This window comes from Rattus norvegicus, chromosome 1 (genome assembly GCF_021556685.1).
Source record: "Rattus norvegicus strain SHRSP/BbbUtx chromosome 1, alternate assembly SHRSP_T2T, whole genome shotgun sequence".
Classification (NCBI taxonomy): domain Eukaryota; kingdom Metazoa; phylum Chordata; class Mammalia; order Rodentia; family Muridae; genus Rattus; species Rattus norvegicus.
Window position 1 is genome coordinate 230563262 of NC_141534.1, and position 27736 is coordinate 230590997.

At 38.6% G+C, this 27736-nt stretch overlaps 1 protein-coding gene and 1 long non-coding RNA gene across 3 annotated transcripts in view; one reads left to right on the forward strand and one right to left on the reverse strand.

Annotated features, from left to right (window-relative positions):
• The window catches only part of LOC148007874 (uncharacterized), a 68808-nt gene extending 47541 nt beyond the window's left edge, over positions 1-21267 (forward strand). Inside the window, exon 2 of the long non-coding RNA XR_015648078.1 lies at positions 20185-21267. This is a non-coding gene — a long non-coding RNA (uncharacterized LOC148007874). The remainder of the gene's footprint in view (positions 1-20184) is intronic.
• On the reverse strand, positions 11398-27445 carry Anxa1 (annexin A1). Of its 2 annotated transcripts, XM_087633124.1 has the most exons (14): positions 27385-27445; positions 23265-23331; positions 21385-21464; positions 21159-21267; positions 20459-20553; positions 19820-19933; positions 19061-19151; positions 17507-17586; positions 16817-16873; positions 15576-15669; positions 14706-14801; positions 13709-13767; positions 12603-12725; positions 11398-11741 (listed from the first exon to the last, which is right to left on the reverse strand). In XM_087633124.1, exons 3-14 carry the CDS (start codon positions 21448-21450, stop codon positions 11685-11687), a joined length of 1041 nt encoding a protein of 346 aa, XP_087489250.1. In that variant the 5' UTR covers positions 21451-21464; positions 23265-23331; positions 27385-27445; the 3' UTR covers positions 11398-11684.
• Positions 27446-27736: the final 291 nt, after the last annotated feature.

Below are 27736 nucleotides of genomic sequence, written 5' to 3' on the forward strand. Positions count from 1 at the left end.
ATCACAAGCCTCTGGTGTTTTGATTTTATCGGGTTACAGGGATTTGTGACAGCTAACCATGATATGGGCGGTCACAGCATGGGGCAGCCATGGAGGCCATGAGACCGCTGGGGCCAGAGAGTAGCCAGAGTTAGCATGGGATAGTGCTTCTTTTTTAGTATTTAACACAACCCCAGGTTTTCTGTAAGAGCATCATGTGCTCTTAACATCAAAGCCATCTCCTCAATCCCTTAGTAACTTTCTTAGCATACTGTGGTATACTATGCAGTAGCCCCATACTAAGTGAGACACTACTAAGTTTGCAATTTTTCAAACTTAGAAAATTCTTCAATCTTTACCTAAAGATAGAAAAGAAGCAATAAATACATATAAAGTAAAGACCATCTGTAATGGTATGAGAAAGGCCACGTTCCATTGAATGCATTAAATCACATAGAGAAAGAAGAAACAGTGGGCATCTTGACTGCATCTAGAATCAACTAAGCATGAGCATCTGGGTAAAGGGTTTTCTAGACTGGCTCACTGGGCAGTTCTGCCCTAACCTTAACTATGCACACCTGCTGGTGCAGCCTACAGAAAAGAACACAGAAAAAGGAAGCCTTTGCTTTGTGTCTCACTAGCAAGTTCATGTACACTGCTCCTGAAGCATTCTTTTGCTTTGCTGGGGCTAGAACCTACTTCTTCAGGGTTCCAATGTAGACTGATGACAAGCAGCAGTCTACGACTTTTCTGGAACTTCAGCACAAGGTTAGACAAGGATCTAGGACTGCCAGATCCTTGGCCTTTCCTTCATAAGACAGCCATTGTCAGACTACTTAGACACAGCCTGTAAACCACCACAATACATTCCTTTTAATATAGATATACTACCTGTTTTCTTCCTCAGAACACAGACCAACACCCTCAGCTAGCTTTCTTATTTATTCCAGGCCCACCTACCTAGAGATCATACGGCCTATGGTGAGCTGAGTTCTCCCACATTAATTCAAAGACTTGATCACAAGCCAATCTGATCTGACCAATTCTTTTTTCCCTCCCCATACACCCCCCCTTCCCCTACACTGGGAGTCAAACCTTGGCAAGACCAAAAGCTTCTCCTTGCATTGGTGCCCAAAAAGGCCATCCTCTGCTACATATGCAGTTGGAGCCATGGGTCAGTTCATGTATAGTCTTTGGGACTTCAGTCTCTGGGAGCGCTGGTTGGTTGGCATTGTTGTTCTTATGGGGTTGTAAGCCCCTTCAGCTCTTTCAGTCCTTTCTCTACTTCCTCCAGTTGGGGGTCCAGTTCTCACTTCAATGGGACCAATTCTTTAGCTAATACTCTTTCTTCAAAAGTTACTATAGTTTGTGTCAATTTGACAAAACTAACTATCACATGTGCCAAACTATGTTTTTTCTGACATTTCAAATTATTCTACGACTTTACCGTATTATCCCAGTATAAATAAGACAGAATGTTCTCTCTCTCTCTCTCTCTCTCTCTCTCTCTCTCTCTCTCTCTCTCCTTCCTCCTGTGCTGTGCCTCATCTTCTCTTTCAGCTTTCTCCTCTGTCCTGCTCTTTTTTTCTTTATTTTCATTTGAAAATAAGCATTAAATACAGCCTTTTTATGAATTGTGAATAAGGTTTGCGCACACTTCTTTGATGATTTCTTCAATTTTTAGTAGATTTAGAAAGACTAAAGTAGAGCCCAAGCTTCCGGCAACCAAAAGACATACATGTAGATGGTAAACATACCACACCATGGAATAATGTCATTTAAAGATATAAGAGTTGAAACATTTGAAATCTGTTAGCTGGCTTGTATTCTGCCAACACAAATGTTCCAGTGCTCACACGGTCTCCACAAAAATGCTGCCATGATCATTGTTTCCAGACAGAGGAAAGAGTATAAAATTGTATTTCCATTGCACTGCCCTAAACTGTCTTTTCACAGAGGGACAGTTTGGTTAATGACTCAGCCTGGGGTTATGCCTGAGTTTATGTAGACTTCTCCTTGGGGCCTCAAATAGGTGCAGTTCTCTCCCCCCATCCCCTCTTTGTTTCTGTGTGTGGAGTGTGTAGTTCAATTACATAATTAATTAAGCTGAAATCACTGCTAATTGCATAAAATCTACACATGCATGCCAAAATCTAGGAGATTCATATGGAATTTTTATCATACAAATAAGAAACAAATGTTATACTTACTTTAACGAGAAAATAAGTCCATATGTAAGTGATGAAGGCTGGCGAGAAGGAATCCATCCGCATGTCCATTCCAGTTGCTAGAGTGGTTTTGGGTCATGCAGCTGACACTTTCGTGCTAGACATGAAAGGCTTCCTCTCTGTAATCTCCTCTGTCTTCCACCAGGTGGGCTCCTGCTTATCTCACGTCAACCATGTCCAGGCCTCACAAATGCCTCTGTCCACTGACAGTGTTGGGTCTCTGATCATTTGTCATGTGTCTGGACATAGACAGTGTCTTACATTCCCTTCCCTAGTCCCATATCTATGACATCTCTGGATTCTCTCTGGATTCAACACCCTTGGCAATAATAGTGCCCTAGCAGTTACTGTTATGTAAATACATTCATCATTTTATTACACTTTTTATCTCGTATTCAATATTTCCACTTTCTTCTGTTCTTTTTTTTAATGTTCTTCCTGCTCCTGCATTATCCTTATTTGCCGTCCATATTTTCCGAAAAAGACAAGGGATTCCACTACAACTATTGGATTTGACAATCTGTAGAAGTAAGAACATAGATCATATAACCCATCACATTTTACTAAAGATGAAAACTCGCATCACATTTGTCTTCATAGTAATGGAAAATGGCAAGATCTCTCAAATTATAAGCCGTGTCCCACATGATCATACTAAAGGACAATCTATTGCTTAGAAAGGCGACACAGCTCCAGACAGTGGAAGCCTATGTTCTAATGCCTACTGAGGGGCTTCTGGATTATAGATGCTGATCTGCTTGTTGTATTTTGTTATTTATAATCACCACTGACCCTCTTTCACGCTCAGACACAGACTGTGAGAGACTGAGGAAGGACTCCATCAATGAGAAGGACTGCATTGTGAATCAAGCGTCCAGACTAAATGGATTCCATCTGTGAAGATGGTGGTTAGGGCTGGTTTTCAGTCTAAGAGGTAGGCGGGATGGTAAATGCAAAAAGACGTGTTGTTTTCATGCCAGGACCAGTCGAAGGATTTGGGAATGTGGTTCCTTTGGCTACTGAGTCAACAATCAAATCTGCACTTGCGTGTGACTGGCTGCACTCGCGGTTTCCCTGTCCTAGTCCTACTTTTGTTTTTCTGGCCCAGATTGTAGCTTGCACACAGAACAGGAGAAACTTCCCTTCTGGAACAATCTATAATTTTCTAGTCCATTCAGTGTGGAAACAAGTTTAAGCATCTCAGGGTCTGTGGTATCTGCATCAACAAGTAGATATGTAAGGACTGACCAATTATACTGGTTGACCTAACATTATAAATTATTTGTTTATTTCATAACAATTTTTTCTTCAATTTCTCTTGCTTGGTTTAATATAAAGTGTTCTTTTCAAGTTCTTTTATTTTGGGATATATTTTTTTTAATTTTATTATTTAATTATTTTTTACAGTCCAGACTTTATCCACCTCCTGGTCCACCCTCTGACTGTTCCACATCCCATACCTCCCTACCCTGTCTCCACGAGGATGTCACCACAACCGACCCCCAGCCCACCTGACCTCCCCACTCTCTGGGACCTCCAGTCTCTTGAGGGTTATGTGCATTTTCTCTGACTAAGTCCTCTGCTGCGTATATGTTGGGGGTCTCATATCAGCTGGTGTATGCTGCCTGGTTGGTGACTCACTATCTGAGAGATCTCAGGGTCCAGGGTAGTTGAGACTGCTGGTCTTCTTATAGGGTTGCCCTCCTCCTCACCTTCTTCCAGCTTTTCCCTAATTCAACCAATAGGGTCAGCAGCTTCTGTTCATTGGTTGGGTGAAAATATCTGCATCTAACTCTTCCAGCTATTTGTTGGGTATTTTGGAGGGCAGTCATGTTAGGCCCCTTTTTGGGATGACACCATAGCATCAGTAATCACAACTTGGGGCCTCCCCTTGAACTGGATCCCACTTTGGGCATGTTGCTGGCCTTCCTTTTCCTCAGGCTTTTCTCCATTTTTGTCCCTGCAGTTCTTTCAGACAGGAACAATGATGAGTCAGAGTTTTTGACTGTGGGATTGCAATCCCATCCCTCCACTTGAAGCCCTGTGTTTCTACTGGAGGTGGACTCTACAAGTTCCCTCTCCCCACTGTAAGGCATCTCCCTTTGAGTCCTGAGAGTCTCTCACCTCACAGGTCTCTGGTACATTCTACAGGGTCCCCCACCTCCTACTTCCCAAGGTTGCCTATTTCCATTCTTACTGCTGGCCCTCGGGGCTTCAGTCCTGTCACTCCCACCTAATACCTGATCATGTTCCCCTCTTCCCCTCCCTGTCCCTGTTCCCACCCAGGTCCCTCCCACCCACCATCCTCCTGTGATTGCTTTCATCTCCCTCCCACGTAGGAATAAGGCATCCTCACGTACTCTGTACTCTTTTTTGGCTAATATCTACTTATTAGTGAGTACAATCCATGCATGTCTTTTGGGGTTTGAGTTACCTCATTCAGCAAGACATTTTCTAGTTCCATCCATTTTCCCGCAAAACTCATGATGTCCTCATTCATAATAGTTGAGTAGTATTCCATTGTGTAAATGAACCATGTTTTCTGTATCCATTCTTCTGTTGTGGGACATCTGGCCTGTTTCCAGCTTCTGACGATCACAAATAAGGCTACTATGAACATATTGGATCATGTGCCACTGTGACGTGGTGGGGCATCTTTTGGGTATATGCCCAAGAGTGGTACAGCTGGTTCTTCAGGTAGATCTACTTCCAATTTTCTGAGGAACTTCCAGACTGATTTCCAGAGTAGTTGTACCAGCTTGCAATCCCACCAGAAATGGAGGAGTCTTCCTGTTTCTCCACATCCTCAACAACATATGCTGTCACCTGTGGTTTTGATCTGAGCCATTATGATTGGTGAAATGTAGAATCTCAGGGTTGTTTTGATTTGCATTTCCCTGATCACTATGGACTTTGAACATTTCTTTAAGTGCTCCTCAGCCATTTGACTTTCCTCTGTTGTTAATTCTCTGTTTAGTTCTCTACCCCAATTTTTGATTAGGTTGTTTGGTTTCTTGGTGGTTAGTTTCATGAATTCTTTATTTATTTCGGATATAAGCCATCTGCCAGATGTGGGATTAGTGAAGTTTTTTTTTCCAATCAGTAGGTCAGTGATTTGTCCTATTGTCTATGTCCTTTGCCTTACAGAAGCTTTCCAGGTTCATGAGGTCCCACTTATCAATTCTTGATCTATGAGCATGAGCCATTGAGTTCTGCTTAGGAAATTTTCCCCTGCGCCAACGAGTTCAAGGCTCCCACTTTCTCTATTAGGTTGTGTGTATCTGGGTTTATATTGAGGTCCTTGATCCACTTGCACTTGAACTTTGCGCATGGTGACAAATATGGGTCTATTTTCATTTTTCTACATGCAGGCAGCCAGTTAGACCAGCACCATTTATTGAAGATCCTTTCTTTTTTTCCTTTGTGTATTTTTGGCTTCTTTGTCAAAAATCAAGTATCCGTAATTGTGTGGTTATTTTTGGGTCTTCAATTCTATTGTATTCATCAACATGTCTGTCTCTGTACCAATACCGTACAGTTTTTATCACTACTACTTTGTAGTATAGCTTGAGGTCAGCAATTCCCACAGAACTTCTTTTATAGTTAAGAATTGTCACTATTCTGATTTTTTTTGCTTTTCTGTATGAATTTGAGACTTGTTCTTTCCATGTCTTCCCTACAGATTCAATTTCTTATTAAGAGTCAGCCACTTTAGCACTGTTGAATAAAACTTTTACAGAATTCTAAAGAGTTTTAAAAGTATTGTTTGATGAATGGACACAATAGCTTAGAAAAGGTAGTTTCTCTTATGGGCAGCTAAAGTGGTTCAAATGAGAATCCCCTCCCCACTTAGGCTTATATATTTGAATATTTGGTTCCTAGTATTAGCCCTGTCGTGGGAAGGATTAGGAGATGTGGCCTTGTTGAAAGAGATGTGTCAACTGGGAATGGGCTTTGACATTTTTTTAATTGTATTTTTCAATTTACATTTTAAATGTTATCCCTTTTCCTGGTTTCCCCTTCAGATATCCACTATCCCACCCCCTCCTTTTATGAGGGTGCTTCCTCACCCACCCACAAACTCCTTCCCACCTCCCTGCCCTGACATTCCCCTACACTAGGTCATCGAGCCTTGACAGGACCAAGGCCCTCTCCTCCTATTGATGCTTGACGAGGCCATCCTCTGCTACATATGCATTTGGAGCCATAGGTCCATTTCTGTGTTCTCTTGGGATGGTGGTTTAGTCCCTGGGAGCTCTGTGGGTTTTGTTGGTTGATATAGTGTACTTCTTGGGGTTGCAAACCCATTCATCTACTTCAGTCCTTTCTCTAACTCCTCCATTGGGGACCCTGTTTTCAGTTCAATGGTTGGCTGCGAGCATTCATCTCTGTATTTGTAAGGCTCTAGGCCCAATCTCACTCCCTCTGCCTCCTGCTTATGGATCAGGTGTATGCTCTCAAATACACCACACCTGTTTGCTCCCTACTATGATGGTCATGCACTCCCCCTCTGAAGTTGTAAGCAAGCTCCCAACTAAATTTGTTCTTTTATAAACTGCCTTGGTCATGGTATCTCCTGAAATAGAAAAACAACTAAAGTGGTAACCTAGCAATGAGTAGAGATTTAACAGAAGCATGGTGCCAGTATCACTGTTGTGTGACTTGTCCTAGAGACATGTGAGTAAATGTCTTTGTACCCCAGATGGGACACTGAGGACTACCAAGTGCACCAAGGTCTAGCTTACTCAAACAGTAAAATTTCATGGGTCACTTACAAGGGCATGAGTGACTCAAGTGAGGGCCATATTATGAAGAAAACACTACAGTGCGTGTGAACACTTTCAACATCTGCAGCCCTGGAGCGTGTTCATTTTTGTCTACTTCTTAGCAGTTTTTCACTGTTTTTATATCCTAGAAAAGGGACATTGTGACTCTTGGAAGTCTCAAGCACTTTTGTTTTACTTCATGGTTTTGTTTACTGTTTTAGTCTTATGAGCATCCCTCCTGCCTCTCTCCCAGAGGTAATGTATCAAGGAAGAGTTGCTCCACAACTCTTATCCCACCCCGACCCTCATGTAATTCTAAACACTTAGTGTTCAAAATCCCTTTTCTCCTCCTTCTTCTTGGCTGACAATATTTTGTGGTGGATGTAGAGTAATACGCCATAACTAATCTTCAGGCAATTTTCATGTACCTCTGAACTGTGAGATTTTATGCCCATAAATCAAACATAAAATACTAATACTGACACCAACTCTCATTCTAAAGTAGACACTGACAAATGATAATAACATAACACTATTTTTATAATTCTAATTCTGTAAAGGATATTTTAGTTTTGGTGGAGGATAAGTGCATATAATATATTCAGTACTGAAAAAGTAAAATTTGATGTAAAGTTTTATAGCCTCCACTTTGGCAATTCTAACTATTAATAAATTTATTAAGTTGTATGAACTTTGAATATTGTTAATTTTAGTGTGTTTTTGTTTTATTTATTTGCAAGTATTTTACAATCCAGTTTATGCATTTTAAATGAGGAAATACAATAATATGTAGACCAAAGAAGTCAAAAACCCCAGATGTGGGCAGGTGCACACCAAATGTAGAGATGATGCAACAGTAATGTTGGTAAAATACACACAGCTCCAAGAACAGGCTGGCCCAAAACGAAAGAATCAGGAGTGGGGGGAATAAGACTACGGCAATCTGTCTCTTCTTCTGCAAAAGTTCTATAAAAAAGATCTTCTCTTTGTGTGTATGCATGTGTGTGTGTGTGTGTGTGTGTGTGTGTGTGTGTGTGTGTGTGTGAGAGAGAGAGAGAGAGAGAGAGAGAGAGAGAGAACTAATGACAGTGATGATCAAATTTCATTCGTAATTCATTTAATGTTTTCTTTAACTGTGTTATTGTATCTAATGGAAAGCAGTGTTGGGTGGGAAAGTACCATGCACCTTCTGGTGTTAATATAGAACATCTAAACAGTCCAATAAGAACAGAGATGCTAATTTAAATCCAAAATGCATCATTGAGTATTCTAGTCATTGACTGTAACACATTGTGATTGTAGTCATTGCACTAAAGAATGTGTGCTAAGATAGAGAGAGATAGATGTAAGTGGATGACAATGAGTGTTTGCTTATGGAAGTGGAGAAAACAAATGGGGGCAAAGGTCCGAAGTTAATTGACCTCAGCAAATCAGACAAAAAGACTGTGTGTTTGTGGTGTGGGCTGAGGTAAGATTTCAGAAAATACTAGAAAAGGGACTTCTGGAATATCAATGGGATTAGCTAATAGGTTACTTATGCCAGATAACAGCAATCTACACCAGAAACTCACCTTCTTCAACACAACCACACCTGTAATTCTTTCTAAATAATTCCACCAACTCGGGGCCAAGGGTTCAGGCATATGAGCCTATGGTGGACTTCCTCATTCGAACCTCATTAACCATTGTTAATGCAATGCCATTGTGTTTATGTATCACTTTTTTCATTATCCATCCGACTGGAGAAGGATGTTTAGGTTGTTCTATTTTCTACCTATTGTGAATAGAGCAGTAATGAACCCAGCTGAGCAAGTTTCTGTAGTAACATATCAAGTCCTCTGAAATACACAATGAACACATCCCTGAGCTATGTAATGGTGGGTTTACTTTTAGACTTCTGAGAATTCTCCACATTGATTTCCATAGGGGTTGGGCTGATTTTAGTGTTACCTACAATGAATTATGATGCCCTTTTTCTGTGCTTCCACACCAGCATTTGCTATCATGTTTATGCAATATTACTTTGGCCATCATTATTCAACTCAGATTAAATGTCAGTGTTGTCTTTATTTTAATTTGCTTTTACGTTTTTTTTAAAAAAGGAATACTCTTTTGTTTTATGAAAGTAAACTAAATTCTTTTTATAATAGCACTGTTTAAAACGTCAATGATTACACCAAAATATGCTACTACTGTGAGGAAAGTCTTATAAAGTTTAGATATCATGAGTAGACATCATATACTTTCAAAGGGCTCTTAATTTGTCTTTCCCCTAGTAGCTAATGTTATCAAACATCTTAAAAAGTTAATCTATAGCCATTTTTATTTCTTTTTTAACTCTCCATTCAGACCTGCATTCTGTTTTTAATTGGATCATTTGCTTTCTAAATTTTGTGTCTTTTGAGTTCGTTTTATATTCTAAATGTTAATTCTCTAACAGATGTACATCTGGCAAAAATCCCCTCCACCCTGTGATCTTCCAATTCACTTGACGGTTTCATTTGCATACAGAAACTTCTTAGCTTTCTGAGGCCCAACTTTTCAACGATTGGCCCGTAGGTCCTTAGCAAATAAAGTGCTGAGAGGGTCTTTCTGCACCCATACCTGATAAGACACTGCCTGTATTCTTCCCCTAGCAGTCTTGTGCTTTCTTCAGATTTCACATTAAGTGCTTTGATCCACGTGGAGCTCAAGTTTGTTCAATGTGATAAATGCATGGCTGATTTCATCCATTTACATTTGGATAACCAGGTGTGCCAGCACCATTTGTTAAGGACTCTGTCCTTCTTACAATGTGGATTTTTCTGCACCTTTCTCAAATATTGGGTGGCTGTAATTTTGTACCTTAATAATTAGATGTTCTGTGTTGTATCATTGATCCATGTGTTTGTAGGTCAATACAAGGATGCTTTCACTATCATGGCTCGGTAACTAGCTTTCCATCTGGTATGGTAATCCTTCCAGGTTACTTCTTACTACTTAGGAATATCTTGGCTATCTTTAGCCTTATGTGGTTCCATGTATATTTTAGGAGGTTTTTGTGGGTGGTAGTTTGTTTTGTTTTGTTGGGGTGTGTGTGTGTGCGTGTGTGTGCGTGTGTGTGCGTGTGTGTGTGTTTCTGTTACAAAGAATGGAATGGAGACTTTGACTGAGTTTACATCATTTTGTAAATTGCTTTGGTAGGATGGGTATTGTCACAATATTAATTCTACCAATTCATGAGTTTGAGAGGATATTCCTCTTTTTAGTATCTTCTTCAATTTCTTTCTTCTGATTAAAAATTTTGCATGTAGATGTCTTTTAGCTCCCTTGTTGTGGTAAATATTATTTAGGGGTTTCTGCCCCATTATAGATTATTTAGTTCCCAAATAAAAGACATGAAACCTTTATATTTATAATAAGCCTTAAAACCACTAGAGCTAGGACGATATCAACCCTCTATGCTATTTCTGTTTAGTTCTCTGTCAATAACCTTGATTTGTTATTAACTTCTTGTCATAACTTGTCATGTTCTTCCTAGGCTGGTCCTACTCCAATTGGCCAGCCCTTATGGACATGTTCCTTCATGATCCACCTACACGATGGCATCTTCTTCTTTCTGTCTCCTCTCTTCTCTCCTCCCTGGTAGCCTCTGCCTCAGACCCGAAGCCTGGGAACCGAAGCCCTTGCCTCTATCTTCTGTCCAAGTATAGGCAACTTTATTCAACCTAATTTTAAATTAGGGAGCAAGGTGCTTAGCATCATTTGTTGTGCGTGAGGATCTCCTTATCCCTGGAGGCAACCAGACCTTGGGGGCCAGTATTTAGCTTTAGGATACATAGCAACAGACCAAACTTCAACACTTCCTTGTTAGGTTTATTCCTAGATTGTTTTTTAGATGTTATTATGAATTATACTGCTTCCACATGTCTTTCTCAGCCTGTTTAATATTGATATTCAGAAAGACCATTGATTTTTGTTAATTGATAGGTGTCCTGCTGATTTGGTGAAATTGTTGGTTATTTAATGAAACTTTCTGGTAAAGACTTTGATGATTTCAAAAATCACAAAATTATCTTCAAATGGGGAAAACTGACTTTTCTTCTTTTTTTTTTTTGCACTTTTTCATTTTTATTGTTTACTTTATTTATTTACATTTAAAATGTTACTGCCTTCCTAGTTTCCCTTCCACAGACCCCCTATCCCTTTTTCCTCCTTCCCCATACACCTACTCACTCCCACCTCAGCCTCTTAGCCTTCCCCACACTGGGTCATCAAGCCTCCACAGGACTAAGGCACATTGCACTTTTTTACTCAGAGTTTTGTATTTTCAGAAAACTTTAAAATTATGCTCCACTTTTTTCTGACTTTTCTTCTTAAACTACGCCATTAGATATATACACACACAAAAGAAAATCATGAAAGGAGAAACAATGACACACCAATTGTCTTATAAAATTGTTTTATTTTAGTCTATGTAAACTTCTTTCTCAGGAATGGTACCAAAGTGACTTGCTTACAGGGATTTATAATTTGGGATAAACATAATTAACAAAACAAGTATTTCTCTATTGTACAGATGAATGATCTAAAACATATTTATAGGCTACATTATTCAAAGAAGGTAATTAGACTTACTGACAAAGCAACTTTCCTACTTAAGCCTTGCAATAGGAAGAAAACAACGGCTAAGAGATGTTCTCCTCGGAATCTTACAGAGCAGTTGGGATGTTTAGTTTCCTCCACACAGAGCCACCAGGATTTTTTCATAGTCTCCTTTGGTTTCATCCTGTTGGTGCAAAAAGAGAATATATATGGCATGTTGCAAAATCATGAGGAATGCAAGAGATTTTAATTGTAGAAGTAGCATGGGACCTGTAGAGTCGTTACAAAGCTAGTCATGCATTACAGTGTATAATAAAGCTATAATTTAAAATCTAAATTAAATGTTCTCCAGAGGAGAATCAGAACAAAATCTACTCTGAAATAATTGTTGTATATTAGAACAAGTTATCCTAAATATTAATATATTATATAATTAATTGAAGTGTTTTATAATTTAATATCCCACATAAGAAAATACCTGAATCACTTGACAAAATGAGTAAAAGCTATAGGTCTATAATGTTCTCATTTGAACTTCATTTATTTTAATTATCAGATACAAATAATGTGAATATAAATGAAATCTTTCTATAGGATCAGCCTCCTTGACTTTTTGTAACATGCTATTTTCTAATACCATAATACATGACTTGAATATATATTTTGAACATTTCATACAAAAATATAAAGTACAAGTAAAACACTGAAAATTAATTTTAGTACCAAACTTATAATCCTTCAATTTTTAACTACAAAATAAATCAAGACACATATCAATAGTGCCAGGAACTCTTAAATATTCCAGAATTATTTATGCACAAAAGACTAGACATTTCTATATGGTTGAAAATGTACTTAGTTTTTTTGGTTATCTAGATTTAATTATGTAAAGTTTAATTTATTTATGAATCATTCATCCTAAGAAGCTCGACTATTATTATATATACTGTTTTTAGCTGTAGCATATCACATTAGCTCTAATCTTGGAAAATGTTGCATAAAGAACTTTCTTTTATGAGGTGCCATTATAGAAAATACAACATACCAGGATGGCTTGGCAGAGAGGGATTCCGTACTTCTTCTGGTAAAATACTTTGATTTCATTCATGTCAATTTCCGAACGGGAGACCATAATCCTGATCAATGTCTTATGGCGAGTTCCAGCACCCTATGTAGACAGATCATGATTTCACGACATGTAGGAAAGCACTCAACGAAGGTACTGGATCTCAGATTTGATGGCCAGTGCTTTTATCTGCTGAATTATGTCACTTGCCTGAACTTAAGGTTTTAGATTATATCCCAAAAAGCACTAATGACTTCTGAAACTTGGCACATATCTCCTTATTTCTTACCCAGACATTTGCCATTACTTATCTTAATATTACACAGAAAAGAAAACAGTTGGCATGGGGGATGGAGGGAAAATTCATTAATATTCAAGTATATTGATTGTGCCTGCCTGAATTGATAAAAATGAGAAACATGCATATCATTTCACAGAGCTCCTCAATTAATCAAGTTGTTAGCTCTTTCCATGGCTGTCTCTGTCTCTTAAGGCTCCCATATACATGGGTTACAAAGGGAAGATCTTGTCATAACTCCTGTCTTCACATTACAGAATACAAGTGCTGGGGCAATCTGCTGTACAGCAACCTCCTTGCTTGATGATGTAAAAATGAAACGGTCCGAGTATCTCAGATGCATCTCAATACCACCTTAGACTTCTCTAATCACAGAATGATATTTTAAAATATCACTGAGTCTACGGCATGAAAGCCATCGTTAGCAAGTCAAAAGAAAGCTAGAAAGTGGAATACTATAAAGTTCTCAACCTCAGTTGACATAGGTTATTAAAAAGGGAATTGTACCACTCTTCTCTTGGTGATTTGGGTGTTAAGTAAATTGTAAATCACCAATGGACTTCTTGCTAGCTCACCTCATAATCATATTTACATATACCTTTTCTAAAAGTGCACCGAATCCAACAAGCTTATTCTAACGCAGTAGCGTGCTTCCCTTCAAAATTGAATAAAGCAATAATTTTCTGCAAAGGAAATATATATAATGCAATTTTCAAGCAAAAAGATCTCTGCTCTTCTATTTGCAGGTGATTTCTCCTTTAAATAAAGTCTCCAAGCAGAGCAGTACCTTCATGGCTTCATACAGTTTCTCAGCAAAGAAAGCTGGAGTGCTGGTGGCACACTTCACTGTAAGAGATGCAAATTTCAGTTGAAATATTCATCACAAAATCAACATACATATTTAAAAACTAGAAAATAATTTTGTAAAATGAGTTCTGTCCCTCTGCCTAATGTAGGATGTTTAGTTTATTAGAAGACAGAGTCACTTTCCACAAAATGGTTTTCACCATTCTTTTTCTAGTCAATATACAGTAGTGACTCTACCCTGAATATACTCTCCTCTCTGTGGGCTTGGGGAAACCAGTATAAAGGTCAGGCTTCTTAGCTTCTTAGAAATTCACAACCATGGCCTACCTAAGCAGTGTATGTCTCTGGGAGACACGTAAAAGATTCATATTTTTAGAAATTAACCGACACCTACTAAATTAGTGTGTCCAGGACTTGCTCAAGACTATACAAGTGATTACACAAGAAATTCAATCTGTTTCTCATGGTGACCATCCATAGTGACCCAGGAGGTGTGTCCTGCTTGGTGCATTGCCTTATAAACAGGGGTTCAAAAATGTATTCTGTGTATCCATATCTTAAAGAACATCTGTTTCATTAAAAAGACTTTCTTAAGCCAGGCAGGGTGGAGTACAGCTTTAATCCAGGCACTTGGGAAGCAAAGGCAGGAGGATCTTTGTCAGTTCAGGCCAGCCTGTCTAGAGAGTGAGTTACAGTTACAGAACAGCCAGGGCTGTTACACAAAGAATCCCTGCCTCAAAAACAAAAGAAAAGAAAAGAAAGAAAGGAAGAAAAGAAAGAAAGAAACAAAGAAAGAGAGAGAGAAAGAAAAAGCCTTCCAGTTTATTATTTCATCATCAGACTTATATTGCCTCACAGTGAATATAGAGGCAGAGATGTATCATCTCGGGAATTCTTTTCTGATATTATTTTTTATAGAGCAGCAGTGAAATGCAAGTGCACCAGTTCAGGTTTGAAGCTTCGCCTGTGCTACATACCAATGGTTGTGAGGCACTTCTCAATGTCACCCTTCAGTTCCAGATCCAGGGCTTTGTTCATGTCATGTTGACTGTACTTTCTATAATTCTGAAACACTGAATGGGAAACTGAAGTTAAGATTTGTGCAAAGCATCCTGTCTACTAGTAAACTTTAGCAAAATCAGGCTAACTGACTCAAGAGCCCCTTGGGTACACTGAACTCACGTGTTGGAATTCAATAATGAACTTTGCATTGCTGTTCTTACAGTCTGCCTTTCCAAAAGATTCAGAGACTATGTCTTAGCTCTGAATCATTGGGAATTTGGAGATTTTTTTTGCTCTCTCTTGTTTCTGGACCAACTACACATTCTTCCCTTCATTTAGACCCTCTGGGTGTCTTTCTATCTATCTATCTATCTATCTATCTATCTATCTATCCATCCATCCTTCTTTCTTTTCTTCTTCTTCTTCTTCTTCTTCTTCTTCTTCTTCTTCTTCTTCTTCTTCTTCTTCTTCTTCTTCTTCTTCTTCTTCTTCTTTTCTTCTTCTTCTCCTTCTCCTTCTCCTTCTCCTTTTCCTTCTTATTAGTATTAGTATTGTCTCATATGTCATTCTTTTACTTATATATCTTGCCATACTACTCCAAAACTTTGGATGAATAGAAACAGTAAAAATAAGTTATGTTCCCCACTCCAAAACAGGAAATAAGTTCTCAGTGGTGTGAATGGTAGCATATCAAAGCTGACCAACAGGCATACAGCAATAAGTGGGCAGTATCACTAAAGCCATTTGATAGGGAAAGACCCTTTCTTTCTTCCCTCTCACTTGTCCTCCATAAACACCATGTGATCTTCCCCAAACACAATCCATAAAAACTAATTTCTTGTTACCTTTCCGAAGATGAGGATAGCTTCTTGTGGTCAAAATTGTATTGAACACATTCACGTCTGTCCCCTTTCTCCTTTCTCCAGCTTCATACAAAGCCTGTCAAGAAATGGATAAGTAACTATGCAATGAAGGACATACACATAAAAGTGTTACATTTAACAAAGGCCATATAGGCAATTACTCTGTACTTGGTACAATCAGAGTAGGCAGAGTTGGCCTTTCTTGAAAGTGAGGACAGGGCAATAAAATGAGTAGTATCTCTCAAGGTGTTTTATAAACATGAAAAACTGAGGCTATGTTTTCAGAATATCTTTTTGCTTATGTAATTGTTTTAAAATTCTCTGTATAAGGCAACTCAAGGGATTCTTAAAACAGACTTGTTTTTTTTTCTATTCTTTATTACTCAAAGAAATTATTAGCAAGTAGTATCAATAAATCAAAAATCCAACTGCTGCCTGGGTCTTGCATTTCCCCTCTATCAACACATTTATTTGCTCCGGAAGATATTGATACTATGATTTTTGTACTGAAATTTCAACTCTGAAATTTGAAAGCTGTACAGTCTTAGAAAATAATTTAAATACAATTATTCTCCTTTGTAAAGAAAAGTAATGATCCTTGTCATTTTTGTTACAGGTATGTTCTACAAAGTCTAAAACATTAATTCCTATCACAATCCTGAGCCATGCTAACCATGTAGTCTCTGTAAATATGTATGAAGGAAATTTCTGGAAATTGAAAGATATTTACAAATATAAATAAAAGTAATTTTATTACAGGCAATTACACATCATTAGTTTTTATATGTTTGCACAATTTCTATTAAAACAAAATGTTCAATGTGTTTCTTGGTTTCACTTTACTCAGCAATAATTCCCTTTCCGAGCTGAGCATAACAATGATTGCTTTTAGTCCCAACAACCGAGGGAGGAGGAAAGAAGGTTTTAAATTACACTACCCACCAAGAGGTTGGGCTTACATATAGTTATGTTCTTGCACTCTAATGTAAAAACTTGGAGTGTTCTCAACACAACAGTTATTGGGAAAAACAAATGTTATTTAAGTCATCGTTGCTTTTCTGAATAATAAGATCAATTGGAAGCAAAAAGACTGTATTTTCTATCCCTGGGCTACACGAATCTGTGTCTAATTAAATGAAGAGTATGGAGCCATTGGCTTCTCAGAGGACCCGAGATCTGCTTCCACATAAAGAGAGTAAGAAGGTAGGAATGTCCTTACTTACCCTGGCATCTGTATCAGCCAAATCTTGATTCACACTCATATCCTCACAGCGATCACCCTGAAAAAAGTACACCGATATATTGTAAAATTTTCCTGTAGGATGTAACCACATGATATACTTGATTCTCTTAAAATCAGACGATAACCTTGGAAGAAAACGAGTGAAAAAGCAGTGTCTATCCTCTCCAGTAATGTTGCACCGAGGAACACGAAGCAGAGCAAGTTCACGTGAGCTCACTTAGACGTGCTTCCTAAAACACCCAAACCCACAGGAGCATACAGTACATTGGTGATGGACAGAGATAGTAAGGTGGGGAACAGAGGTCTGGAGGATGCTGAGGAAAGGGCATGGTCTCTAATAAACAGGAGCACAGTGGGGCATTACTAAACAGTAAGGGAAATGTCATCTGTATCATAGTCGATGTTCTTAAGTGACCAGAAGATAAACTTTAAATGTCTCAACTAAAAAAGTGGTAGGAAGTTAGAACACAGAAACATTATTTTACGCCATTAATTAAACAGCATATATATCAAAATATCACACTGTTCCCTCAAACACATACAAGTATGGTTTGTCAATTAAGCAGTATTAAATTTTAAGAGAGAGTTTCTCATTCCTAGAAAATGATCCCAACTCTAAGACTTTATTCAGTATAATAGTAAAGACATTTCCAGAGCAATTAAGCTATACCTTGGCGAGAGCAAGCAAGGCATTACGAAAGTCTCCAGATGTGTCCGAAGTGATGTCTTTGGCCAGATCTCTTTTCAGCTCTAGGAAGTAAGAAAAATAACTTTTGTAATTAATTATTTAAAAATAATGATGCAAATAACAACTAATACCTTACATAGTTGTCCCAGTTTATCAGTTTCAAGGTTGAATGACTCGTGTTATGTATTTCTGGTGACTCTATTCATATCACATGTAAATCATGTTACACGTGTTTTATGAGAATGGAAAAATGAGAGCAGCTGAAATGTTAAGACTATAAAATACTTGTCTACAGATCAATAAACAAAAGCTGAGCAATGCTGTGTATGAAAATGCAGTCACACAAAGTTTCTAACAAGAAGGAATTGCTAAACACACATTACCAAATCATTTTGAAACATACTACGTCACAATTTAATTTGCTAGAATGAATAGAGCAGCATTTAAAAGGAAAAGGGGGCAGTACACTGGCTATTTATTGATATTTGATATTTATGTTACATGTTTCAATGGCATGTATATATGAAGCTATTTAAAACTCACTTCTATACACATCCACTTACTTATCAAATGTACTGCTTTAATGAAAAAACTGCCTGAATTTATAATGAAATAGATATGGTGCCTTAAGCTGTTAAGTCTTTAGGATCATGTGGAAATGTGAATATCTACCTTTATAAAGTTTGTTTCATCAAACAGTTTAAGAATTGGACTCTTGAATTATTACTGACAAATGGCTGTAAGGCAAGCATCAGTTCTCCAGTAAGAACTGCAGAAAATGGGGTTGAAAACTTTCTTCCTCTGACTCATGTGCTAAATTGAGAGCAATGTGAACTGTTGTTGCCCCATGCATGATCTGGTGAAAGAATCAAGTAGAAAGATTCTTTACAAAGCCACACATTAGTCTAACAAAAGAAAAACTGCCACCAGCTCAGACGAACATGAAAATCACCAGAAACCAGAGGAGCTCCACAGTGCTCAGTGAAGAATGAATCATTGACTAAAAGCCTCACAAAGGGGCTGGAGAGATGGCTCAGTGGTTAAGAGTACAGACTGCTCATCTATAGGTCCTGAGTTCAATTCCAAGCAACTGGGAGATATAACTATTTAAAAACAATCTCCCACAATGGATTAAAAAGATGATCAGAAAGTGTCCTGATCAGAAGTACTTATTCTAATTATTCAGTCTTTTCAAAATAAAAGACTCTGGGTAGTTCAGAACAGTAGAGATGTTTTTAGAAAGCTATGTAAGTCCAATAACGTTCTGATTCAATTCTCTTTATAGCCATTTGTGCTAATTGGCTCTAGAAGACCTTTTCTGTTAAGGTGCAAGTTGTAGGTGGGTTGGGTTGGGACGCATGTTCTCTCACTGCCACCACACCCTGCACTCCAGGGATAATTGCACTGAGATGGAAGGGACCATTTTAGAATGTAGACTTTTTCTAAATCATACACAATCACCACCCATAGCTGACTTTCAAAATGTATATCTATCTGATTTCCTGTCCAACCGAGGCACTCAAACACTGGGCTGACCTTCTCTGTAGACTCTAGTAATCTCTCTGATTTGCTGGTTAGATCTTGTTGTCAAAATCTCAATGAGAGTGTCTTCATCTGTTCCAAGTCCCTGAAATCAAAGAAAAGAAAAGAAATACATTTAAATTTTTTTTTATACTCAATTCATTTTGTCCACACAAAGTTTGTTGTAATTTGTCATTTGGAGAAATTTGTCTGTATTTTTAAAAACTTATAACGTCTTTCTTAAGCAAAATAGGTTTATGTTCAGTGTTTAGGATGAAAGGTAAAAAAGATATACATTTGATTTATGCGTTTTAAAAGCATGAAAAACGTTAGTTCAAATAGTTATTTTTTTCATGTATCTACTGATTGATTCGTTAAATGATTAAGTTGCTCAGTCATTGAATTGTGACTGATCGGCCAACTTGAAGCAGATAATGAAGCCTCAGCCATAGTAACATTCAGATCTGTACTGCACAATTTTTTTAAGAAAGTTGTTTTTCACTAAAAGAGTAATTTAGGGGGCTGGTAGAAAGGCTCAGCTGTTAAAAGCACTTACTCATGCAGAGGACACTGATTCAATCCCTCTCATCCACATAATGGCTCACAACCACCCATAACTCTAAACACTAGAGGATCAAATGCCCTCTTCTGACCAAGAGTGCCAGGCACACGGGTGATATATAGACATGGATACAGTCAAGTAAAACATCTGTTCAAATAAATCATCTTAAAAACTGCCGGAGCCTGGAGATGGGGTTGGTGAGAAAACTTTACCTTCATGGCAGCACGGAGTTCATCTGCATCAAACTGAGCTGGGGTCTTGAGCATAGCCAAAACAACCTCCTCCAGGTGGCCCGTAAGGGCTTTTTTCAAGGTTTCATCCAGGGGCTGGAAAAACCAAAGAATCGTGAGTTCCTAACAGTCTTGTACCTTATGACACATCTCACTTCCATTTTTTTTTTAAATTGCACCCAGTTAAGAACAAACTATCTATGGTCCCACGAGAGATATAAAGCTCACTTCCGACATGGAGTTGCATAAAATATTTAGATTTCTTCATAAAGCAGCTCATTCTAGTTTTAGTGACATAGCAAAAAAAAATGCACTTCAATAAGCACACATTCTTTGTGTCTCCATAGTAACTGTGATGGCTATTTCGCTTAAACTGATGGTTCGCCTCCATCGTCGAACTTCACCTCTGAAAAGCCTTATGGCAAGATGGCCAATGTTTGAACTGAGTAAATTTGCTAAAAAGTGATCCTATTGCACCAAAGGAGACAAATCTTGTGATTCCCACTTCTGAGGTAATGGGCTAATGGTGTTTAATATAGAAAGAGCTGGGGACTGTGATTCAGAAGCACATTGAAACACGAACATGAGCAAACTGAACATGGAGTTCATCACTCTCCTCACCTTCCCAGTCTCCTGTAAGTATGCTGCCTTGATCTGCTGGCGCTGAGCATTGGTTCTCTTGGTAAGGATGTCAATGATGGTTGCCTCATCCACACCTAGAAATAAAAGATTTTAAAAGGCTTTAACATCGGTTCTCTCAATCACCAGCAACTGGCAGAAAGCGATTCGTTATCAAGGCGGTACTCAGGGCGTATTCATAGCAAAGCTGGGAAAGAGAATTGCATCAGCCTAGAAAATGATCAAATGCCTCAGCATGTATCAAACTGGAGAACATAAGCCAACACCTCAACCATTTGAATGGGAAATGAAAAGCTAATTAATAGTTTCTGGCACTCCCGATACACATTCAAACCCTCAATGTGATCGCCGATGCTCATTTAAGCCTTGATTTCTACTAGAAACAGGCTGGTAAGGACATCTGTTATAGCAACAGAGATTCCAAACTTTCCTAAGTCCTGAAAGAAAGGACATCTTACTCTTTGGAGGCAGAGTCTAACTCCACAGCATGTGGAGGCCTGAAATGGCAACCCTCCTGCCTCGGCCTCTCTAGAACTGATGTTGTAGGTAAGAACCATTGCAGCTGACTAAATTTTTTTATGTCCCCAGCATAAGACTGCATCACTCCGGTTTGTTTCCCAGTAACTGTTCAACATTTCTGTGAAATGTCCAGGAGAAGATTCTTCTATGAAAATCCACTCACCTTTAACCATGATAGCTTTGTGCAAGGCAGCAACATCCGAGGACGGATTGAAGGAAGGGTAGGGGCTCACTGCTGATCCAGGACCACCTTTGTAGGATTTTACAGCTTGCTATGTGTGCAAGAAACATGAATTAGTCTTCATTCATTCATTCATTCATTCATTCATTCACTCATGTGTTTATCTATTTTAACATGGTAACTACTTCGTAATATTTAGACTACTTACAACATATTCCTGCTCTTGCTTTTCAATATAGCAGGCCTGCTTGAGGAATTCTGATACCATTGCCATTTTTAATAAAGTATCTGGAAAGAAAATGAATTGGCACTTTTATATAATAAAATCAATACCCACGAACACTTCCCTTTGCACTTGAGACACTACAACAGAAAGCAAACTTCCCCTTATTTGTCCTGTCTTTGGTGTATCACAAAATGTGCAGTGTTTATATTTTTTAAAGACTATTGTTACTATTAAAATGAAACTCACAGCCTCTACTCAGGAACGAACCATTCTCTTGGTCATTCTAGTACTGCCCTCTACGGTCCAGAGACTTATAGCATGTAAGTATAGTGTCTAAGGAGAAGGACTGTTGACCACTTCTCTGATCTAAATCTACAAACCCCCAGAGATGCTTAGCAAGGAAAATGCAAAAGCTTCGATATGTCTTCCTTTGCCTCAGGGTATCTAAAGCTGGTCAGTGCTCTCTGGTTGAAAGCACAAAGGCTAAGGAAACTTCTCATTAAAGTGCTGCTTCAAGAGAGGCTTTCTTGAATTAAGTCAAAACAAGTCTGGTAGAAAGCTTCAGAGAAAAAAAAAACAGAGGGAAGATTTGTCATATTTGAGAGGCAGCCTAAAGTTTGCTAGATGAAGAAATGATTATAGAAGTGGCAGCAAGGCATTTACATGTATGTCCACAGCTCAGGGAACCAGCATTCTGCGTGTGAATGGGAAGAGTGATCCCGTTTGTATTTTAGGAGGAACATCTTTTTTACACCTTGGAGAATCACAGTAAATGGTGAAGACAAAGACAAGACCATTCAGTATGCCATGCAAGCATCTGTGTGGGCTCTATCCGGGCCTGTGCCAAAGGCATGTCTAGAGAAAACGTACTTTCTTCTATGAAGTAAAATAATCTGGAACCATCTACGGGACTGAATCAACTTAAAACTCTATGCATTTCTTTCTCACAAAATGCAACTTCCTTCCCTTTCTTCTCCTTCCTTTCTTTTTTCCTTTCTTTCTTTTTCATTGCTTGGTGTAAAATTATATGAATAGATAACTGCCTTCACATTTCTTCCCATTTGAGCAGTTTAAACATTATTCTTTTATGCATACACACAAATAGAAAAGAATTATTTTATCATTGTTTTGCCTGTTCTAACAAGAAACATTTGAGCGGTGCTGCAGTATGCATACATTTTTGGCAGCTATCATAAAGGGTGTCTCAAATTGCCTGCATAGCTTGCAGCCTAGTGATGTTTGCATTCAATGGGACAAAATCTTTTTGAAACTTAAAATATGCTAATGATTGGTCTGTTTTCTTTACCAACACAAAATACCATCGATGATTCCTTTTGTCAGGGTCCATATTTTTTTTTTGAACCTAGTGTTCATCCTCTACACTTATTTATCTCTGACACCCTCTGAAAATTGCTCAATGAATGCCTTTGAGGGAGGGTGGAAAGATAATCTCGGGGATTTCAGTTCATGGTATGTAGCCATAAAACTTAGGAAGAGTAAAATTCGTAAAGCTGTCCCTTACTAGCATGTCCAGATAAAAGTGTTTCTGCCTCTCTATCTGCTAGAAAAATGATTAATTTTCAAGTAATAAAATTGGATACCAGAGGCAAATAATACTCGAAACAGAAACAGTCTGCACCTAACGATGGAGCTTGTTCGAATTGCTATTCTGTCGTTTGTGTGGAGAGCATTCGCCAAAGCACTGTGTTCATTCCCACACCAATGCCTTCACAGCTATCCCCTAGGTAGACTCATGACAGGCAATCACGCACGGCATTGTACTTCCCGCTACAGTCAAATCTGGTATGATTGCTGTTGCCACACAGTATTTCACATTTTGACTGCCAAGTTGGCACACCTACAGCTTCACAGCTCTTTTGGCGATGTTTCAGCAGTCTGAGTCGCTATCTTGATGGCCGCACCCAAGCCCTAGGAAAATGGAATCTTCAAAACGAACGATCTGATCATTTGTTTTAAAAACAACAACAACAAAAAAAATCAGTACTCTTGTTTTCAGTTAAGACAGAAAACGTTCTTCAAGCTGGAGGAGAGTCTAAAATCAGAGGTGAGTATGGCGACTGCATACTGATCTTAGGACGTTTATGAAATCTCGTGCTTTCACGGTTTTAGAGCTATTTAAAATAGCTGCACAGTGCACACGTTTCTTCCCGAAAACTGAGAAAGCTTAATGAAATACGACTCCGTTAATTATATGGTGCAACAGAACAAGAAGCAGTAGGTTGAGCAACGTACTTGACAAGAGCGTCTTTAGAGAAGACGGCTCTGAACGTGCATCAGAATTCTGAGCATCCTCATCCCAGCGTGTTCTATGTGCACAGGCCAGAGCAAGGGTCCAGAAAAGCAAAGCTTACAGAACAGAACAGTCCCCACGGATGTCAGCAGAAGAAAATGCCTTCTAGAGTCAGCTTCTAGCCCTTAGCCAAGTTTAAGGACTGCAAAAGGATGTCTTTTGCTCCAAAGAAAATTTATTTTATCACAGCCTGCTAAGTGCCAAAGATATTAACCTTCATTAACAGAGCGGCTTACATGTGAAGCACTTACAGACGGCACCAGCAGAATGTCAGGCAGAGTCATAGCTGAACTTCTCTCCCTACTTAGCACTTAGATTCTTCACGGAGACAAACTTCATTAAATGGAAGATTTTGTTTCTTCCAGCTTATTTGTTTTAATATAATATTGCTTTATCTCAACACATACTCCAATTAGTTAGCAATAAGTTTTCAATCCAAGTTAATCTCCAGGACTAAATGAGCTAATTAAAAGATAACCTACATGGAAGTTGATACTATTTCACACTTTTTCTTTATTTGACAATTTTTGCCTGTGTGAATAGGCACTACCTATTAATTTCCCCTTATGTGTAGATTAAGTGGGAAACATCTAAGAATTAGTCTTTTTGTGGATTTATATGTCAGTCATCTTCATGCTTTTTTCCTGAGTATCATGGAAAGTGACTTCCAGAACCTGTGTGGAAAGCAGCTGAATTTCCTGGTTTACCAAATCTTCCTGCTTTCAACATTATTTCTGTGTTAATTGCAAGGCACAAACTGAAGAAAATCTTGTTGAGTAACTTACTTATTAAGACAGCAGAGTGTCCCCAGAGACGACAGCTATGTGGCTTTTCTCCTGGTTACAGGCTAGGACCATCAGTTTCACAATGAGAGTAGCAGCAATCGCTAGCCATGTTTTATTGACAAAATAATTTTGTCACCACCCTCATTATTTTATATGTGGTGTCCTTTTCAGACATCCTGCAATTAGTGTCGGTAGTCATAATATAAACGTATGCTTTCTGACTGCAAAATACTGTATATGTCTTTAAATTATTGAACAAAGAGATGAGAACAAGATCGGCACTATTTTCAATCACTTGAGATTCAGATTCATGACTAGAGAATCCAATGGAGACTCCATAGTCCTCGCTGCAGCCTGAGGATATTATTTTCCCGTGTTTTTGCCTTGCGTACAGTTCTTCCTTGCATACGTGTTTTGTAAGCCCTTCCCACAACTACCCACATGAAGCAGATAATTAGACTGCTCAATGGCCACATGAGAAGATAATTAGAATATACAATGACATCACTTCAAAAAGCCATTTAGCCAAAGGTGGCTCCTGGAAATTTTGCCTCAGGCTTCTGAACAGGGAGTTTCTGTTGCCTGGAATGCTCTGACCTCATCTACACCACCGTCTTTTGACTGACTCACTGCTATTTGATGAAGACTAAGCTAAGGCTTCATTACATCTCCCTGTTGCTTTCACTGCTACTCAGCTCTGTACTGGGGGAACCTTTGAAAGCATCTTGTCTCTACCCATCCAATAGCCTCATGCCATTATGCATTAGGTCTTCGTGTTGGGATCTAATCCTCCAGCAGTCTTCCCAGAAGACACAGACCATTTCCTTGGCATCTGCATTACCTCATTAAGTACCTGGAATTCTGCATATCCGTAAGTATTATGAATTATTACTAAATAAACAAAAAAGCTTATTAAATAACCAAAGAGCACATAGGGAAACAGCTCAAATTAAACCAACAAATTTGACCCATAATGATAATATTTTAAACCGAAGAATCATGGTGCTGTAGGCCTTCTCTCTCTTTTTTTTTCTTTTTTTTTTTCTTTTCTTTTTTTCAGAGCTGGGGACCGAACCCAGGGCCTTGCGCTTGCTAGGCAAGCGCTCTACCACTGAGCTAAATCCCCAACCCCTCTTTTTTTTTTTTCTTTAACCATAAATTTGACTTCACAAAAAACAAGAAACTTCTTCAGGCCATTTTAATTTGTAAAATGAGAATGGTAAAATAGTCTTTAGATCCATTCTACCTCCAAATCACCTATCTTACATTTCACCTTGAGTCCAAAGAGGAGTTAACCTAAAGGAAAAAGGTATTAGATAGATTGGATGCTTAATTATTCTGATCAGTGTGTGCAAATTTGGAGGGAAAAGACTTTGAGAATTGTTCATGGTTCATCACTAAAGATCCGTAGGATTTCTTTTCTTTTTTCTTTTTTCTTTTTTTTGGTGTTGTTCTGACTTTAAATGTGTAACAAATTAATAGGTCTAGAGGGCACTAAGTCAGCCTGTCCAGCTGATGTTGTGTTCAGAGATCAACGCTGTAGAAGTTTTTGATGGAGAAAGTATTTTAGCAAGCATCTGACTTTTGCTGGTTCCTTAAGAGTATTGCTATAGTCTCAAGAGCAGTGGTCTCATATGAGGTATGGAGAAGGTGTAGGTGTGTTTTCTGGGCTCTGGTAACCGCAGAATTTCTGAAATGAGGAAGAGGCCATTTCAGAATCAGGAAACCAGCATTTTACCACATTCGAATCAGCTGAAACAGGCCTGAGCTGCAGCTGGCAAAGCCCAGGTCCCTGCACCGTATTAGGGGCATTGATTTCTCAGGATTCGTACAACTGAGGCATCTATGGCAGGAAGAAGCACATTTTTAATTGGCACGCATAAAATCAGAAGATAAAATGTTTCATTAACAGCTTTATGTGAGCTAAGACTAAGTCTATGAAGTCACATTTGTAATAAGCTGAGTGTGTAGTTAGGAATCATTCTGCTCTCACTTTTGCAATTTGATCCAGCTTTAAGTTTATTATTTTTTGTTTGTCTGTTTCTCTGTTTTTTTTTTTGGTTTTCCTAGGAATTATCTCCTTGTCTTATGTGTCCTCAAGATGTCACTAGGGAGAAGAGTTTCTGTAGGGCTCCTCAGGCATTCCGTGGGATGATTTATCTGACCTCACCCTGGAAAAATCTGCTTTCCACTTAGGTTTTCAAACGCTCACCAGAAAAGCCTGTCTATGACACAGAGAGTACAGGGAGGGAATGTGGCCACTCCCTGTTTAAATGAGTCGAGTAACAAGCGGACCATCTTAAACTATGAGTAAACATAACATTGATTCAAAACGTTAATTAAAAGGGTCATGGAGATCATGCTGAGGCTGGGATTCATTTCGTTTTAATAAAGAAAAATATTTCTAGCTACGAAAGCCTTCTATTTTGAAGAGTTCTTGAGAATTTTCCACTTCTAGTTTCTCTGAGACCTCACATGCCTCCCACTCCAGCACTGGACTCACACAGAACTCACAGCTCTTTGAAAAGCCTTTCCAAAGAGGAGGAAAGAAAACCCTCTCTCTAAGTTTGCTAGAGCCCCCTTTCTCTTTCTTCCTTTAGTAACTCAACACCAGGACAGTAAACTTGCCAGTTAGGGAACGCATTTCTTAGTTAAGAAAGGAAAAATTTTATAGTTTGCAACATCTACATTACAATTACACACAGTATAATTTTGCAGCAAGATTTACTGAGACATTAAATGCAAGAAGTCATACATCCTGTCCTTGAATTCAGCCGTCAACAGCACTTCCTTATAAAGCCCCAGGCGAAGCAAGCCAGAAGTTCTTACCCGATTTTGTAGTTTCTACAGAAAACAGAACTCTGTCAAACCAAAGCTAAGCCTTACCTTTGTATTGCCTTGTCTTCCAGGGAACTGAAGAGAAGCTTTGCTCAGATGCTTTCGGACTGGAAGTGGAGGGCTGGACTCCTGATTTTATAGGATATGAACTGAAGCCACACCTAGCAACCAAAGTTAGTAACTGGCTGTCTTTGTTTGAAGAACTGGCTCGGGCCTGGTCAAAACCAAGGAGAAACAAGTCTTGCAAAACTACTCCCGGAAACAACTCAGCTACAGAAAGAAAAAGGAATCATGGATTTTCCCCCTGCCTTTCCTTTTGAGGTTTTATTCCTCCCAGGAATGGTACAGTGCAATTGAGTTTCAGCTATGTTGAGCTCCCTGCCCTATCTTAAGGAATTTA